The sequence below is a fragment of the Bombus huntii genome, chromosome 16, assembly GCF_024542735.1.
Source record: "Bombus huntii isolate Logan2020A chromosome 16, iyBomHunt1.1, whole genome shotgun sequence".
Classification (NCBI taxonomy): Eukaryota; Metazoa; Arthropoda; class Insecta; order Hymenoptera; family Apidae; genus Bombus; species Bombus huntii.
In genome coordinates, this window is record NC_066253.1 from 3,950,194 (window position 1) to 3,965,414 (window position 15,221).

Genomic DNA, 15,221 nt, shown 5'->3' on the forward strand with positions numbered 1-15,221 from the left:
ACTTTCCGAGTGCAATGACTATGCAGCGTGGAAATTCTAAAACTTCTCCTTTGTACTTTTAGGCACTTATTTCCAAACATATACAAAATTTGTTAAGTAGTATTTTTTAAATAACCATAACCGGAAAACTGTATAATCTTTTTTAAAATAATCAAAATTTACAATTTCTACGGATGTATTCAGGATACTTTTTATGGATGTATGCAGAAAATGCAGATAAAGATATTAAAATTTCCGATGATGGATATTTAAAGGATACTAATTAACAAACTTTTTACAAATTCCATAATGAGTGTTTAAGAAATATAAGGGAGAAATTTCAAAATTTCCACATTATATATTTTATATATCTTCATTTTATAGAGAATACAAATGGAATTTGTGTTCAGAAAATACAATTAAAAAATTGTTAATCTCTATTGCGAGAAAAATTGTGAAATTTCCATAAAAAATACAAGTGAAAAATATTACAAACTTTTAAGTAAGAGGTAAACCTTTCAAGACAATATCGAAGGATTCTGCAAATTACTGACACAATGCTGTAGGTATTACAAAAAGTCCTAAGATCTTAATGTACATGAGTGAGAAAACAAAATGAGAGAGAGCTGTATCTTAAAAGTGTTCGTTACTCCTTATTCTTTCCTCTGTAATAATCTTCAAGAAAGCTCATTTATAAAGCCGATGTGCTGCATTACAGACATCGCACAGCTCGCTACTCTTTCTCTCAAGGGTAACTTTAATTAAATTCCCTATGTGACACATTTTTAATACGTAAATGTTGGATTTATTATGAAAATACATAAAATAGTTGGAATATTTACGCCTGGAGGATTAGACCAAACACCCTGACTAATTAATTACTTAACTTATAACAGTATGAAACTATTAGACGCTTGTTTCAGTGTCTCGCTAGAAGTATTATCTTCTGTTAATTAAATTAAATTTGCTTTATTAAACTTTATAGAACATCTAGGAATATTCTATCACAAAATCAAATTTTCGAACGTGACGTGGAAAACAATTTGAGTCAGAGCTAATTTTCACTTGATAGAAGATAGAACAATTGGAGATAGAAAACGAATATGAATGAAAAATATTATCAAAATATCTTCCTTCCTTCAATACTATTATGTATAGGGAACTGATAATTTAAACGATAATTCCTCATCCTCTCTCTCTCTCTCTTCTCTTCTCTTTTTCTCATTAGTTCTTTATCAGTAAATCTACACATCGATGAACAGAAACCGCTTAATTTTACCGAACGTAACTAGAAAACATTTTCTAATTTTTCCTTTGTTCTTCTATCTTATCAGATTACAAGGGAAACAGTAAAAATTCCGGGCAACGTTTATCAACAGCGCTCTTGTTTACTACAAAATCTTGCTTCTCTAAAATCAAAGAATAATTAATGGCCTTAGCCAGGAATTTATTTGATTTAAAGAAACTAGGCGCATCAAACATTTTCCTACTTTTTCCTCGACTTTATATTTCATCAAACTTCAAGAAAAATAACAGCAATAAGAACTGGTAGATACGTTTATCAACAACGCTCTTCCTTGAGCCAAAAATCTGTTTCAAGTACACAGATTGCTATCGGATCGAACGACCAAGTGGAGCAATATGGTATTAACACCTGGCGTCTAGTTAATTAAAACTCACTTTACTAATGTTTTCCTGGGACGATTAGAAACACCAGAAACGGATTCTGGAGTTTATTTATAAAAGCATCAACTGCCCAACAGGCGATCCAAAGAGCCGTCGTTTATGATAGTATTTATCTAGCAGCATGGATTCGAGAACATTAAACTCGTCTCGAGCTCCGCGAATTTCCACCGACGACCTTAATAAATGCCGCTTATGTGTTCACTCGCCAGATTCCGTACTTTTTTCTTCTGTTTCTTCTCTTTCACATTTTTTCTTTTTTTTCTTCTTTTTTTTTTTTTAAGAACATAAAATGCGAAGGAAGTCAGCTTCAAGGAAACATAATTGCCATGAATATTTTTTGGCACATATTTTCATCTAACCAGTCTCCTTAGAAATTTATTTGAACTTTGAAGTTTAATAATCAACTGCTCTCATACCTTAGGCATTAAAAACCTACAAATAATTTTTCTATTGAATGTTTTAAAACCGTAGCAGCACTATTTGGAGAGTATCGAATAGAAAGTTACCAGAAATTTTTTAATATTCTTCTTGCTCTGAACTCTTTTGGGATGCACTTTATTTCTGAGAAACTTTATGCAAATAAATATTGCAGCGGCGGTGCTGAAAAACTGCCACAGCCCCTGACTCCTTTTTACAAAAATATTAAATATTCTACACGCGTTATTCTAAAACTTTGGCAAGTGTTTAACCAATAACTACTATTACGTAATGATTTGATAAAAATATTTTGCACACCTCTGTATTTCTATTCAATATTAAAAAATTGCACTCATTCTACAGAAGGCGTTATACAAATTTTAAATATTGTCACTCACCGGAAGCTGCTCGGTGAAATGCAAAAGAAGCTGGCAAAAGATGCGTAAACACTCCTTCGATGGATGCAAAATTGATCAGAATCGTTGTTTCATTCCACATAGAAGTTCTGAAGAGATACTTCGATAATCCTCAAAAGCGTTCTCCTATGTCACAAAATGCAAAAGTGGTGGAAATCTTCATGAAGAAAGTTCAAAGCACCATCCCTGATTCCCATCATTAGTAACCCCAACCAAAGATTTATCCGCCCATAAATGACAATAATCTCTTCTTCTCTCTAACTGGATCTTCCTTTTAAGATTCTTTTGGTGAAGAGGTAACTGTTCCTTGGATAGATTGGATGATCGACTGTCTCTGACGACGCACTAACACGTCTGACGCTGGGCGCCGTTTAAGCGCGACTGTCTTCTTCTGGTGCTCTATATCGTCGAATCTTACGCATGTGCGATTTCCGATTTGCTCTCTCTCTTTCTTTCTCTCTCTCTCTTTCCACGCGAGCTATACGTTCTTGTCACAACAATACTCGGGCATAGTTATTTCCTCGTCGCTCTGAAGCTCCGCCAACTGTTGCTTTTCGTTGACTCCGGTCACGAGGTGAAAAATAGAAGAGCACACTGCTGTCCTGACAGAGAAATACTATTTCCTGCAAACTGAATTGATGGCGAAACTGAAGGGATGCCTCGGGCGGGGTTTTTAAGCCTGGAAAAGAAATTAAAATATAATGAAATTTAAGTTGAAATACAAAGTCGATAATTTCACAGTGGACGAAAGATAGAAAAGAATTATCGTTAATCAAAAACCAAATGAACAAGTAAATTTAATATTTCACTGGACGTTACCGCGAGCTACAAGGAAAAACTAGTTTTCAAATTTTGGCAACAAGATCGCTACCACAAATTAAAGAGTAACACAGGTCGGTTTTGGAAGAGGATTTTGGAGTTTCGATTCTAGTTTAGACCATCTATTACTCATCAAAGAACCATTCTAAACGTCCATCAAACTTCACGGCGGTGAAACTTTGTTTAACTTTCAATCATGAATTTGCTAAATTAATTATTAAATTATTAAATTGTTAAATACATTATTCGTTGTACCTTTTCTCTATGAACTAATTAACCGATTCAATTCTAATTATGTGAAATAATCAATCAATCAATAATAATAAGCAATCAAGTGAATGTCTGCAGTCTTATTCATCTGAAGGCACATATGAAATATTTCACCCTGTTAGAGAACTAACAAAGCAATTGCAGTAGGAGTACAGATTACTCTTCAAGAGCCATTCATAACAAAAAATACAATGTATCAGATAGTCCACAATATACATTTCATACCTTGCTTCCTTGGGAGAGTTTCTACTTGTAATTGCAAATTGAAAACGTCAATTTCTAACTAGAAGATGATATAATTGATAAAAATGGAGGAAACAGATGTACAAATAAGAATTCTAATTTTGGAGTTAATCGATATTGATCATTGAGATAGAAGGGTGAAAAGGGGTCAAAAAGAATTATCTTCCAAACGGGTCACTCAAAATATAAAAGAGATGGAGCACGTGCAAGTATTTGGTGATCGACGATAACGATATTGTAAAATAGCGTCGATAACGATGATAATGGACTCGCCGTGACTCGATCGCAATCTATTGTTAGCTAAAGCTTGGGCCGCTTTTATAGTTGGGGATGTTCAAGAACTAATCCAATATTTTGTATTTACAGTAAAATCAGACAAGAGAAGAAGTGAAATTGACAGGAATTATTTCGCGTTCGATCTTACTGAAATTCATGTAAATAAAGAGCGATAAGACAATAGAAATTTTCCTCTTTATTGGAATGTTTTTAGAAACACGAATAATTCAATCTCTGAAAACATTCTAATTAATAAATTTGTAAAATCTAAAGTAACAGATGTAGAACAATCTTCTTTTTTTTTATTTGATTGAAAACATTGTTCTAATGAATAAAGGGAATGTGATGAGATTTGCCAGGACTGTGACTAAAGTACTAAATATTGTAATTACGAAACAGAAAAATTGTTATATAAATTATAAAATTATTGAAGTAATAAGTATTGAATTTTCATCGGTTCATAATTCTGGAATTTTCTGAGAAGAATATTCTGCTATTTCTCTAATAAGTTACAAAGTGGACTATTTAATCAAGTCGCTATGTCTACATGTTTATTCCCATTATTCAATTAAGAAACAAACAGAATTGTCTTTGTTTAAGAGCAAAACGATAAAGGGAATATCAAATAATGTTCAACTACATAGCATGCTACATGCCTCTCAAATTGACAAAAGCAATTCATCATCAATCTCTTTCAGCATGACTATCAATATTCTAAACCATCACATTTCAGTAATCGCTGTACAATCAACGTTCATAATAATCCATAAATTATCAAGCGTAGAAGCGTCTACTGTTATCGGTGTGGATTAAGAAGCAATTAACAATTATCGTGAAAATTTTCTTATCATACAACGAGATATAAATGGGAAGATAGGAAAAAGGAAAGAAAAATCATAATAAAAAATTCTTCGTTTAAAGTTTGAAGTACCTTCAGAATGTTTTCCTTTCTTCAAGAAGGTATCACACGTTAATTAATCCGGGAAAATTATACCAACGAGCCGATAACTTTTTAATAAGCCGATAAGCAAATCTGGTTATTGGCCTATCGTTAATCTTAACGCGGCTAGTTATCATTAGCATCGATTATGAATGACTAGCCATTTACTTGATTATCATCGAATTACTTGCAACTGCGCAGTTCTTCTATCTTCCATCTTGATTCTTGATGTTGATGTTTTACGATCTCCCTGTTAAAAATTGACTAATTAGTTATGGTATTTGGAAAATTAATGAATAATATTTAGAAAAATCAATTAGTTGTGTTAACTTGAGTATATTTGACGATCGACGCGCTTCAAAATATATTTTTCTTAATAACTCAAGTTACTTTTATCAACATAAACTAAAGTTATATTATTTTAAATTACGTTAATTTTTATTATTTGCGATACATATAATATGTATACACTATATACAATGTATATATATATATGAACAATGTATTCTAAGCTACTAGAAGGTAATACGTATACACTACTACATTAGAAGTACCAAAAGAGTTCAAATTACTACATTACATTATTATCATAACAATAATTAGTTATGACAGAATTTAATGACTTAGATAGTTAATAAATGATACGAGCAGATAATTAAACAAGATTTGACTCAAGGACCAGTCACTTTCACACTCTATGCCGAGAAATTAAGAATGCCACTCTCGGCTGGCACGTGAATCAATGAATTAAGCATGAAGTGTAGCAATTTTGTCCCTCGACGCAAATTCATTGAATCTGAGTGGAAAACTAGTGTCTCGTTTTACATTTATATTGTTGTTGGTAACCTTTGATCCTTTAAAGGGCTCTGAATTTCTTTAAAATATTCTTTAATACCCAGTTTATCTTCGTGTTTCCTTCGCGACACGACATTATAAATACTTTTCTACTTTTTTACTTTTATAGTTTGTGAATGATAAAAACATTAAACGTTCGATAAGATGTGGTGTGTAACATTCAGAAAGTGTATGGAATATTTGAAGGACTGGTGAAAGTGGCTAGAATACAAGAAAAGAGGCGAAAAGAGATACTACTCTGTATATATGTAATAAGAACTTGTATATTTCCCATATAGTGAAGTACAATTTTAAGAACATGTTGGAACATTCAGAACAACGTTATAACAGCACTACTAAAAAACTTAGACAAGTTTCTACAACAAACTACAAGATTAAAGAACCACACTCTACTTACCACTAAATATCTCCAAAATTGTAAGAAATACAGACAAGATTTACTTCAAAAAAGCATACTTAAAGAAACATCAATGTTTGTACTGCCTTAAGAAATTTTATTTTTATATAACAAAATTTTCATATCTAAAATCATTTTTTAAAGAACCTACTTTATGATGCTCATAATTTATAAAGAATTTATTAAACAAATACTCCCAACGACTATTTTATTGAAGAGTAATTTTTCAAAATGTAATTATTGACAAATTTTGTAAGATCTTTCAAAGCAGGAAAAGATCTTTTAAAAAGAATACAACAAATGACTATCTTTGACTTCAAATTAAAAACATACTAAATTGAATTCTATAAATAGTTAAATATATAATTATATATATAGTTAAATATCGTTGATATTATTTTTTAAACTTTTTACAAATGATAGAATTCATTAGAAATATATTTAGACCGCAATAATATGCGTAAATTCTCGGATTTCGTTATTGCCCAACACACTAATTATGTCCTTCAGGGTGATTTGATGGACGGTCTCGTTAATTTTGCTACCTACATAACTCTGGATACCTGGAAGTATGTCCGGCTTGATAACTTCTATGACCTTTGGTGTTAACTCCTTAAAGACCTACGGATAAATGCATGCAAATTCAATTCCACGGCCCTTCTGCCCTACCAATTTGTTACATTCGAACATTGAAGTTAAATAAATAACTATATCATCTTGAATCTTCTGCTTCAACAACTTTTTCAACAAAACAAATATTACAACAATAAAAATTCGTAAGAAACATCGAAGTAAATAAAAATTGATAAGATTTTTACTACAAATTATTTGTATCCTGATCTTTTTGTTCTTTTCTTCAAACCATGGTACAGAAGATAAGTACTAAAATGTACTGTTTTCTAATTAATTCAATCTATCAGAGATCTAAAATTACTTTTCTGCTTGATCATCTTCTTCACACAGTGAATATAATAATAACAAAAATTATTGTGAATTATTGAAATATAAAATTAGCAAAGTTGGTTACAAATTATTTATATCTTTTTCTCTTTTTTCTTCAGTAGATGTTGCATAAGCTATATACTCAAATTCGAGTTTATTTCTAATTCAATCCGCTAAAGCTCCTAAGTTACAAACCAACCACTAACTATTGGTAATTTGATAAAGTGATCCCACCTTGTTCATGACGTCGGACAATTCATCATCATCCATGAAATTTCCCAAATTGATATCGATGGATCTCAATGAAAAGTCCATGTCAAAGGTCTTCAAGTACACTCCTTTGTGAAATCCCAATAAACTGTTCACATACAGTTGGAAATCATATATATTCGCTTTGAAAGACCCAGCACCTTTCAAATCGACTGTGTTCCCCAGGACTCCGGATATATTGTAAAGGCCTTCCGCGTATATTTCCGGAATAGAAATATTCGCCGCAAACGTTGGTCCGATCAAGGATAGTTTCGCCTTGTTGATCACGAAGGTCGACAAATTGTATAGCACGATATCCTCCAAAACGATGGATATGCTGAAAAATTCAATACAATGTTAGCCACTAATTTGAACAGATAGCGTGAGAATAGGTATTATATAAAAAGTTATTCTTCCTCTCATACAGGATGTTCCTTTTTATCTTGCTTTGGAAATATTCCTAACAATAAGCAGACGTAAAAAAAATGTTCAATATCTATGTATGTATTTATTTATTGCAGTCTGATGGCCGAGAAATTGGACTTGGTATTCCAAAACGGGTTCAACATAAAAATTACATTTTCTGAGCACTTAGAAGCTTTGAAAATAGTTTGAACACGCGGTATTTGAGTACGTAAGACTCGCGTAAGTCAAGTTCGGCTGATTTTTCACACATTTGCATAAAACTCTCCAGCAAACGTGACTTCCTAGTCTCAACTTTCTCTATATGGAGAATTCCTAAACTTATCTGCCATATAATTTCAGGTTCTCACAAACTTCAGAAGTCTGACAGAGCCATGAAGTCGTTCATTAGCGAACATACCAACAACTTCCGGGAAGTTCGTCGACTTCTTCCAATACCGGAAATGTGACAGAAAATCATTTGATATTCAAAGTACATCGGGTTAAAGCAGAGATGGTGGTTTAGGAATTCTTCAGGACCTTCAACGTGACCAAAGACTTAATCAATCCTCTAACTTACTTCCCTATGTCCGAATTGTCTACGTGTATGTCCAATTCATCAAGACGATACGGTTCCAAAGGTGGGATTCCAAGTTCTGGTATCCCATAGGGCATTCTGCTACGAAGTTTGTCTATGAACCTTCGAATTTTCAACTCCAGACCCTTCGAGGCTGCGCTGTCAACTGTCCTTTGCTCAATTAGTGTCGATTGCAGTAATTACATACACTGGCTCACGAAAGCATTCAAACTTTTCGTGAATACACTATGCGTGTTGTACAAAACCATGTGAAAATTTCATTAGCATTGTAAATGAAATTTGATTATCATGATTACTAGACCGCGGTTTTTCATGCAAATTCATATTTTCATACATGTAGATAGAAAATTCTCTTACCTATTTATAGAAAGCACTTTACTTTGAAAATTTTATATATTTTTCCATATTATGTGCCTTCTGTACGATTTTACAGTTTCGAATTTCCCATAAATGCATAGAAATCCGCAAGCTATTAATTACATTGACCAAGTTTGAAGCAGATCTTCGATGTAATGTATTCGTGAAAAGTTTCCACAAGTGGTGCAATACTCTCATGAGCTTATAGTTTAGAGTACCTACTGTAACCAGTGGTGAGTTTAGTCGCGTTGATGAGAAGATTCCTCGGCGTCTCCACCGCGGTGTTAACTAAAACAATAAAAAGGTCCAGAGTTTACTTTTTATTTTTTTTTAATAATTACACTTACAAGAGCACTGATAGTCATAATAAAGCGATTTAGCGGAGGATGGAGATTGATGGTGATGCAGAAAGTATTCTTGTGAAAAATAGCAACTGGTAATGAATACCCATATCGAATTAGGAAGGTCAAATTCTACGGTAAAAAGTTGATTTCATTGGCTTTACAGGGAAAATAGGCCTGAGGGTTATCAACGTGCTCTGGAATTGCAATTATGGTTGCTGGCTGATGTAGTATTTTCTGTGAGGTATTGCCCAAGCAGTGGTACTACCAAATTATCAGAAAATTGATGTTAGCCAAAGCAAGGATATATTTCAGAAGAAGCTCTTGAGATTTTCGCAACCGGTTGTTATCGCAATTGAACGATGTTGTTAGCAACTGAGACTCGCATTAGGCTTGTCCATTAAAAACGCTATTGCAGTCATGGTGCAATACTAGCTTTCTTATAGAGGCAACTTTCCAAGCTTCATTCCATTTTCATGATAATATCCTTGGACTAATTGTTGGCTATTACAAATCCAATTAACATTGAACTCAAGTTTAACTGAATTTCGAGTAAACGTTGATTTAACGTGAATACAAATTTTGCGGTGAAAATATTAATATTGAATTGTTCCGAAATAAATATTAATAATGAAATGGAAATATAGCTGATGGAATAATTTGGAAACTATGACTGAGAGAACTGTTTGGATGAAAGTGTCACATACTGTAATTAGAGGCCGTGTCCGTAACGCGGTGTATCAATTCTTTCTGTCGTTGCAAAAGTCCTGACACTGCAACAAACGAGTAAACGCAAAGTTTCCAGTGAAACACAACTCCTTTCCCTGACGAACGATCAACAAACGGTCGATTGGTCGTAAATTCAGCGTAGGTGCTTCTCATTTTCACGAGTGTACTTGTGACATTTGAACAAGGGTCAAACCGAGTTATTAACCACGATAATGGCTTCCAAATGAAAACTAATGTATGCAGTAGCGAATGATGAAGATTGAGTAACTGAACTCGGAAAATTAAAATACAGTAATAATACAGTAAGTTGAAGTATTTATATATAACAGCAACTGATAAATTTAATTTTAAAAAATCTAAAAAATTTCTAGAAATAATACATTTCTCGAAACAAAGTAATTATTCAAAATAATGAAATTAATACGAATAACTTTCTTAAAGAAAACTTGCAGATATTAAATGAAAACGTGTTGACAATGTAAACATGACGAATGATGCAGTAAAATGATGCAGTAAAATGATGCGAAGGAGCGGAAAAAATGAGGAAAAGATTGCTTGAACGCGATACAGTCACGAACATTGGAATGTACGTGTGATTTTTCAGATTCGCAGTAATTGAGTTTGTACAGCGTACAATCACGGGCATCATGAGACAATTGCTGTAGTTATACAATAAAAAGGATATACAGATCTAGTTGGTAATGATTATAAAATGACGCTCAAACTACAAAAAAACGTATGACTACTACTTGTTTCTGAATCATCTTATTATCTCACTGATCTTATCTGCGAAATATTAATTTTTTGTTTCTAAAATGTCTGTATGACAAAACCTTGATTTCTCCTCAGATTAACATATTTCTTCAAAGATTAATAACACAGCAAAAACGATGCTTATTTTACTTGCAAAATAAGTAATGCTTGTATATATCGTGCAAATGACGAACATGAAACAAAAAAGATAATATTCATTATAATTTAAGGTACAGTGTAAATTAAGATACAGATTTCTATCTTTGTAAGACAAAACTTTCAAATCTAATAAAACTGGAGATGACTTTTTAAGTCAGATCACAGTATAATATCTAAGTGAAAGTATTTTCTTCTATGAACGAGTTAAAAATAATTGGACGAGGCTAACTTCCATAATTGGCTTTATATCTTGTTACACTTTATTCCATTTCCATAGTTAGAAATCACTTGATCTACAAATTGAAAATCAAATGTAGTAAAACAAAAAGTACTCTACTCTTGAAGTTAAAAAATCGAACTAAGAATCAATTTCACATGAAACTACTTAAATAAAGAGAGATAAAAAAACAATAGATTTACAAATTGAGAATCAAGTTTAGTAAAATAAGAAACATTTTATCATCTCCCATCATTCTCCAAATTCCATTGAATTATTCAAGATTTGAAGAAGCAACGAAGATCAAGGCTCAAACTAAAAAAGAAACCCAGTATCAGTGTAAAAGAAAATTGTTTAAAGAAGAAATAAAACTAGAATTATTTTTAAAATTACTTACGAAAACTAGTAGCACTGTTGGCGACATTTTCAATTCCTCCTAAAATTCCTGGAAGACCTTCTGACTCAGAGAAAACCACTTGAATGGCCAGCACCACGATAATAATTTCCTTAGGCACGTGCATCTTCTTAATCACCTTTCTTTACTAATGGAAGGAACAACACTGAAAATTGAATTTTCATAAACTGAATGTTTAAAAGACCGATCACGCAACACACGTAAGATCTGCCATTCAAACCGCTCGCGAAGAAGCAGGAAGGCCGACTGACAACATGAAAGAGTGGCAATACGTAAGTAAGTCAGCTGGTATAATTGTGAGCGCAATATTTGAAATGTGTGAGTAATGCACGAGCAGGAACGTGTAGCGAAAGCGAACGCTACTCCATGATCCACGAATGGTGATCCAATCAATGTAAAACATACTACAAACTACATTTCGCTTGCATAATTGAATTAATATTATCAGTGAAAATTTATATGTCATAAATTAAATTATTGTGCATTATTGTGCACAATGCATAATAATTATATCAAACAGAATAGCCGATGTTTAAACAATTCAGAATTACAGTAAATACATTGAAATGAAAAATTAATTCATAATTGAGTTGAACAATATAGAAACATTGAACAGACACGTTACCTTCATGATATCTTCAGTTAAAACAAAACAAGTGAAACAAAAGTCTAAATATTACTCAAGAAACTAAAATTAATTTAAAAAGCAAACAAGAACATTGTCATTTAATCAATTAAAACGATGAATTTTGAAGCAAAAATCTGAACGGTCACCAGTTAATAATGTGAAAGTAACAAATTTATAAATAGAAATAATTAAACTAGACATATATAAAAACAAGTAGATATACATATACAAATAAGTAAATATACATATAAATATATAAATATAAATAAAAATATACATATATATAAATCTATATAAACAAACACAAATAAATATACATATAACAAGTAAAATATTAACATATATTGTAATCATATAAAAAAAACAAAAAATAAAATATCCTTATAAAATGATAAAATAATTTCAAATTGATAAGAATGATCATAAACAATCATCGTCATGATCAAAAGTATGCGCACATATGCAGCATATAAAACGCGAGAAATTAAGAAAAAGAATATTTCTGTAGAGAATACTAAAATGCCATACTGTATCTCTATTACAGAAATATATATATATAAAACAGTTAAAACAGACGTAAAAATACATGTTGGAGAACATAACAATATAACATATACAAAAACATAGATATAAAAAATATATAAAAGCATAGAAAAAATATATGCAAAAACATATTAAAAACAAGGAAAAAAAGATATATATATATATATATATATATAAAGAACATACAAAAAGTACATATGTATAAACATAGAAGAAATCACCCACAAGTAAGCCGTGCTCAAGGGGGTATAATTTCAATTACAACGCTTGTGTGCCATTTTGTTTGCTATTTGTATACCATTTTTGCCCTTCCGGTAAAAGAAAGATATCAAATGCTTATAATGTACTTTGTTTCGTTCCATATTTAAGAGCATATAAAATTAACAAAAATTAATGTAACCGAACCAAACTATTATATGATTATTAATTCGAATATATCGATTCGAATTGTATAATTTGAAAACTTCTATTTGGAAAAAAGGAATTCAAAGAATCATATAATTATAAAAATGATGAATTATACGCCGGTAAGCCGGAATAATATTCTTAAATGTAAAAACGAATTAACTGTCGTGTTCTATATTAATCTTTAGCAAATCACAACGAGAAAATTTATACCTGACAATTTATTGTAATATATATTTCGATAGTAACGACAAGAACGATATTTTTTACAGAAACGAAAAGGTGATTTACGTATCGCGTTCTACGTTAATATCAATTTATCTGTATTTATTAATTTAAAAATATTAGGATGAACATTTTGATAATACGAGGGAACTATATTCGAAAAAAACGCTTTTCGTGTCGCGTGTAAATAACGTGGAATTTTCAACGAAAGAAAACGGTGGGAAAATAAGAAATAAGTAGCAATTTTTAACGTTAATCTACGTATTACGATATACATTAACTTTCCGAGCGACCCAGTATGAAATATTTTATCATATATCCACTTTCATCTACCATGAACTATCATCCGTTTTCATTGGAACTACCACTCACCAATAGTTTTACGAACATTGCAAACCGTGTATTTGACAAAATTACGGCTGTCTATTATTGAGACATAATATATCCTTCCGACGTAGTATAGGATGGCCATTTTCGTATTAGCAAAGAATTCGTTCTACCATAATAACGCGGATTCCCTTGCAGTTGTACGTTATTCATGTGGGACAAGTTGTAATCGAATTATATCGGTGTTCGTTTCCAATGAGTCCTTTTTATCGTTCATCGCTTTGCAAGAATAAATGTTCATGATGTTTGTGTTAGTACTGTATATTATAAAAATAAAAAATAATAAGTGTTTCCATACATATGTGTCGGTGGATACTTATTGTACGACTAGAAAATAAAAATTTCCAACGAAAGAAAACAGCGAGAAAAATAAAAAATAAGTAGCAACTTTTAACGTTAATATACGTATTATGATACACATTAATCATTTTTCTCTAATTATTCAGGGAGGGCTTGTGGGTGCATTTGAGTACAAAATATTGGAAAACAATGGAAAGAAAACATCGTCGCCACTTACCTTTCGTTGATTTCCACATTACCTTCTGTCGTTGATTTGCTATGTAGAAGACGATGGTCGAACAAATTTTCCTGTAACAAACAAGAATTGGTATTAAATTGCTGATATTTTATAATATAGGAATGAATTCGTAAGTAGACTTACATATAACTCTTTCTTTTAGATGAAATCGTTTCCTACCTCGTTTATTTCAGAAATAATAGCTAAATAGGTATATGTAGAATGCGCGTGAATGAAATTTGTTAATAAAGATTATTAATGAAACTGGATAGCAAGGAACGAAAAGAAAAAATTTTTTAATTTTTTACTATATCAATGAAAAAGTTTCGCTACAAAAAATTGCACTAGCTAGAAGTATATCCATAAACCCGTATCAATGCACACAAACGAAGCTTAGAACTTGACGGTGGAAAAAGTTTTAAAAAAATATCACATTTTTCCAGTTGAATTTTCATAAAAGCTGCACATACAGAAGACAAGAAATTGAAAGGTAACACCACTTACCTTGTCGATATCGTTGTCGCGCGTTCTCTTCAAGCTCTTTGATGATATAGCTGCAATCGATAATCGACGCAAGTTTTCCTATAGCAGAAAAAATTTAATATTAAATTTCAAACGTAAAAGAAATGAAACAAAATTCTAATAATTTACAATTCGAAAATAATGTAAAAACAAAATATACTAAATTTTTAGTAAAAATAATATGTAAAATTGAGAATGAAAATACTTTCATCACAAGAAGATTGTTCCTTTTACAAATAGGAGATTGGAAAAAATTAACTTTCTGTGTCGATACTTCCTCTGGGACGCTGACATTATAAAAGACCATTGTTCATGCAAACTTGCTTGTAATATACGAAATTTCATATTAAATTTCTTATTTTTTACTAAATATTGAGAGTTCTGGTACACCTACCCATTCGAAAGCTAAAATCACGAAAATCAATTTTTCTATTAAAAATCCACTAATTTATTCAAAAATTTATACATATTCTACATGAAGAATCATTTATTTAATAAACTCACGTGAATTTAGTCAGAATCACTGGACCTAAA

General features: G+C 31.4%; 2 protein-coding genes across 5 annotated transcripts in view; both read right to left on the reverse strand.

The window, feature by feature from the left end:
• LOC126874778 (parathyroid hormone/parathyroid hormone-related peptide receptor-like) overlaps positions 1-5,301 on the reverse strand; it is a 31,715-nt gene extending 26,414 nt beyond the window's left edge. Inside the window, exons 1-2 of one of the 3 annotated variants that reach the window (XM_050637197.1) lie at positions 5,038-5,298; positions 2,481-3,177 (exon numbers count right to left, since the gene is read on the reverse strand). The gene's annotated coding sequence lies outside the window, so the exon portion shown is untranslated. Of the gene's footprint in view, positions 1-2,480; positions 3,178-5,037 lie in introns of all 3 variants that reach the window. The other 2 variants (XM_050637198.1, XM_050637199.1) reach the window with 2 other exon arrangements.
• Positions 5,302-6,144: 843 nt separating this feature from the next.
• LOC126874793 (uncharacterized) lies at positions 6,145-11,724 on the reverse strand. 2 transcript variants are annotated; one of them, XM_050637230.1, is made up of 6 exons: positions 11,443-11,724; positions 9,895-9,960; positions 9,069-9,134; positions 8,472-8,634; positions 7,475-7,826; positions 6,145-6,919 (listed from the first exon to the last, which is right to left on the reverse strand). In XM_050637230.1, the coding sequence occupies exons 1-6, from the start codon at positions 11,564-11,566 to the stop codon at positions 6,740-6,742; spliced, it is 951 nt and encodes a 316-aa protein (XP_050493187.1). In that variant the 5' UTR covers positions 11,567-11,724; the 3' UTR covers positions 6,145-6,739. The 2 variants fall into 2 exon arrangements, with proteins under 2 accessions (XP_050493187.1, XP_050493188.1); XM_050637231.1 differs by lacking the exon at positions 9,895-9,960.
• Between the last annotated feature and the right edge of the window lie 3,497 nt (positions 11,725-15,221).